Genomic DNA, 3,201 nt, shown 5'->3' with positions numbered 1-3,201 from the left:
TCTTTAACCTTCTTCTCAATTTTAGCATCCTTTATGACTTCCGGTTTTACCTCCTTAATCCCCTCCTCAACTGCCTCTTCTTTCTTAGCTTGCTTTGTCACAGATGGCTTGGGGGAAGATTTAAGACTCTCTTTACTGTCAGTTCTTTGCTTGATTTTGGTCTGCTTCAGCGCAGGTGGAGCTATTCCAGAAGTGATATCTTTCTGAGTAGCCACTGGGTACCTCAGAAAATCCAGGTGCTTGAGTTTCTCAAGACCTTCCAGTATTTTATTTTGAGGAGCATTTCCAGGAAACAAAACCCTTACAATTTTCTCTGTTGGGCTAGCTGGGAGCCACACCACCAGGGCTGTGATGGATGTGAGATAGGGAACCGAAATTTCACCTTCTTTCCCACTTGCGAGAATTATGCCAGTCTTTGCTTTACTATTACCAGCCCATTTCTGCATTAGAAACTGCATTTCTTTACTGTCCTTGACAGGGTTCAGGATATACATGTCCAGCTTACCCACTCCCATTTTGTGGAAAAGTGTGATCGGTTCAATGGTGCTGCTCACCACCCTGTAGAGAGGCTCTGATTTAATGCCTAGTCTGTTGAGATACTGCAGCGTCAAACAAGCCTCTTCGATGCTCCTCTTTACTTTCATGGATGACTCAGGCATCTTCAGTTTTTCGGGAACATTAAAAAAAACCACTCCTAGCTCAGGAGAAATGAGGTTCTTCATCCAGTCACTGTAGTTGGTAGAGCCCTGGGATTGCTCCTCCTCTTGCTCAGCTACTTTCCTCTGCAGCAGCCCATTGATGCCAGGTAGGTTGTCTGCACCAATGTGGGTGAGCAGGATTGAGTCAATTCTATCCAGGTGTCTCACCAGCTTCCAGAAGCAAGATTTCCTGTCAGAGCCACCATCCACAAGGATGTTAAACCCATTGACAGCAAAGAGAGCAGAATCACCTCTTCCCCCAGGGAATATGTAGCAGCAGGGTTTAGAAAGCTTCAAAAAGCCCCCTGAGGTGGGTGGCTCCAGCAGATCAAATGGAGACGGCACGTCAACTGTCTCAGAGACGTATTCTGCAAACTCAGACACCCCATCCATTTCTGGCAGAACTGGATCAGGATTCAGTTTCAGATTAATAATTTCTTGAAATTGAGGATGCCCAAGGTTGCTCCAGTCTCCTTCTCCCAAGCACGACACTGTAAGGGAGGCCTTGATATCTGAATCAGTGTTGCTAAGAATCTGGGTGACCTAATGAAACAAACACAGACAAATAAAGGTCAAAGAGAGCTCCGAGACCAATTCAGCACTTAAAAAACAAAGAGAAAAGCCAGTTACTGCAGAAATACCGAAGACGCAGTGAGCACTTTACTGACAGGAAACTCTGGGGGTAATTAGATAGTCCGAAAGCCCGTTGCAGATAGATGGAAGGGGCTATGTTCTGCTCTCTTTTGAAATTCTTAATGTTGATGGGCTGTTGTTTCCTGGCTCTTGGGAGCACACGGTGACAAGACCTCAGGAAAGAAAATGAAAGCAGGAACCACCTTGTCCTCTCTCCTTACTTCTTCCTATTTAACCTGGGAAATCAGTCCCTGGCTTGGGCTCAGGAGTAGCAGTTTCTTTGTGATCCTTGAGTTCTAGCCCCGAGACACCCTTTTCAGTGCTAAGCAGCATTGTCTGCACCTATCCTCGCACACTGGCTAGGGAATGATCATATAGCACTTTCTGCAGTTTTAGTGCCACGGGACTCCCTTTTTTATTCAGATTCATCTTCTTTCCTGGGACCTATTTTGAAAGCCGTGACTCCATCTCTGATACACACAGGACTGGGGACACACGACATGGTGACTAAGGTCAATATAATTTGCCATGCTGAACATACCCCGAGCAAAGAAGCACTGAACTTCAGATTTCCTAAGTACCTGGAATGAGGTTTGTACACTTCCATACGCTGTGTTCTCTTGCTTAGACAGCCCTTAATTGACTTGCTAGAGTCCAAATAAATGGGTACCATTTATACCACCAGAAATAAATGAGATCAATCAGCCTAAAATAAACGAAGGTGGGCAGATTTGCTGATGTAATTACAGCAACAATGATGTAAGTAATTATCAAAACATCGTCCACCCATTCCTGTAGCAACTGTGCATTCAGCCAGATGGAAACATTCTGGACACCTGGCACGCACTGGTCGGCGGAAGCAGGGCTCATCAAAAACTGAAGCAGCATACCTGTACAGGCAACAGGCTCCAACAGAAAGAGAGTTTAAAGCTGCTGAGGAGAGCTATAGTACAGCTAGCTAAGATAATCAGCACTGAAGGAGAGGTTTAGAGATGTCCTATAAGGTCTTCAAGACCCCGCCGGACAAAGCCCTGAGCAATCTTGTCTAAAGTCAGTGCTGACCCTGCTCTGTGTGAGAGGTTGGGCTACAGACCTCTCAAGTGCCCTTCCAACCTGAATGATTCTGCAATTCTAGGATTAAATAATGACACTTCTTGTAATTTCATCATCATGTTGTTATTTAATCAGCATTTAGTCACCCCCTCATCATCTTTACACACCCCTGAGGAACGCTCTGTACCTTGTGAACAGCATATACAGGCTGGACTGACAGTGACAGAAGAGAAATACCCGCATTCACTAGGGTGAGGATGGCCTCTGTTGGCTGGTTTTGGAAGTTGCCCACAGCTATTTTAAGACCCGCTTTAAGAAATTCTGGAGTGCCTGCCCACTGCAGAGCCAGTCAGGAAGGCTGTTTCAACTCGAGCACTCAGAGGTGGAATCACCCATGCCTGTCACCTTGAAAACTTAAGCCAGGGAGTTAAAGCAAGATGCCTAAGACTATGGCGTGATTTATTTACACGTGCCGTGTTTTGCTGGATTTCAAGCCCATCCCTTTGCAGATTGGCCACCTGAAGGAGTGGTGCAGGTGCTCTGTCATGCACTCTGTGAACAGGAGGGGACATGCTGGGTTACTGCTCACACTTACCTCTGGGTCCAGAAGTATCTCAGCAAAATTCTGATAAGTGAAGGTCCCCGTCTGCAGGATCAGGTCTCCTTCCTGGTCTGAGCTCTTGCCACAGAGGATCAGTAGTTTATGGGCTGATGAATCACACACCAGTGAACGGACCTGTTAACATGAGACAAGAGTGTCGCAGTCAAAAAATTATCTGTATTCCTGACCAGCACCCAGAAACCCAATCACATGGAC

The 3,201-nt window shown here is 46.1% G+C and overlaps 1 protein-coding gene across 1 annotated transcript; it reads right to left on the bottom strand.

Annotated features, from left to right (window-relative positions):
* Positions 1–8: 8 nt before the first annotated feature.
* Positions 9–3,120, bottom strand: LOC104500695 (electromotor neuron-associated protein 2-like; the record flags this gene model as incomplete). Its single annotated transcript, XM_010144386.1, has 2 exons — positions 9–1,241; positions 2,980–3,120. Coding segments are annotated over 2 exons (1,374 nt in total), but the record flags the coding sequence as incomplete, so codon positions are not given.
* Positions 3,121–3,201: the final 81 nt, after the last annotated feature.

The sequence above is a fragment of the Buceros rhinoceros genome, unplaced genomic scaffold (assembly GCF_000710305.1).
Source record: "Buceros rhinoceros silvestris isolate BGI_N320 unplaced genomic scaffold, ASM71030v1 C13170270, whole genome shotgun sequence".
In the NCBI taxonomy this organism is placed as follows: Eukaryota; Metazoa; Chordata; class Aves; order Bucerotiformes; family Bucerotidae; genus Buceros; species Buceros rhinoceros.
Note: the sequence above shows the minus strand (reverse complement) of the source record. Positions and strands in the feature narration are given on the sequence as shown.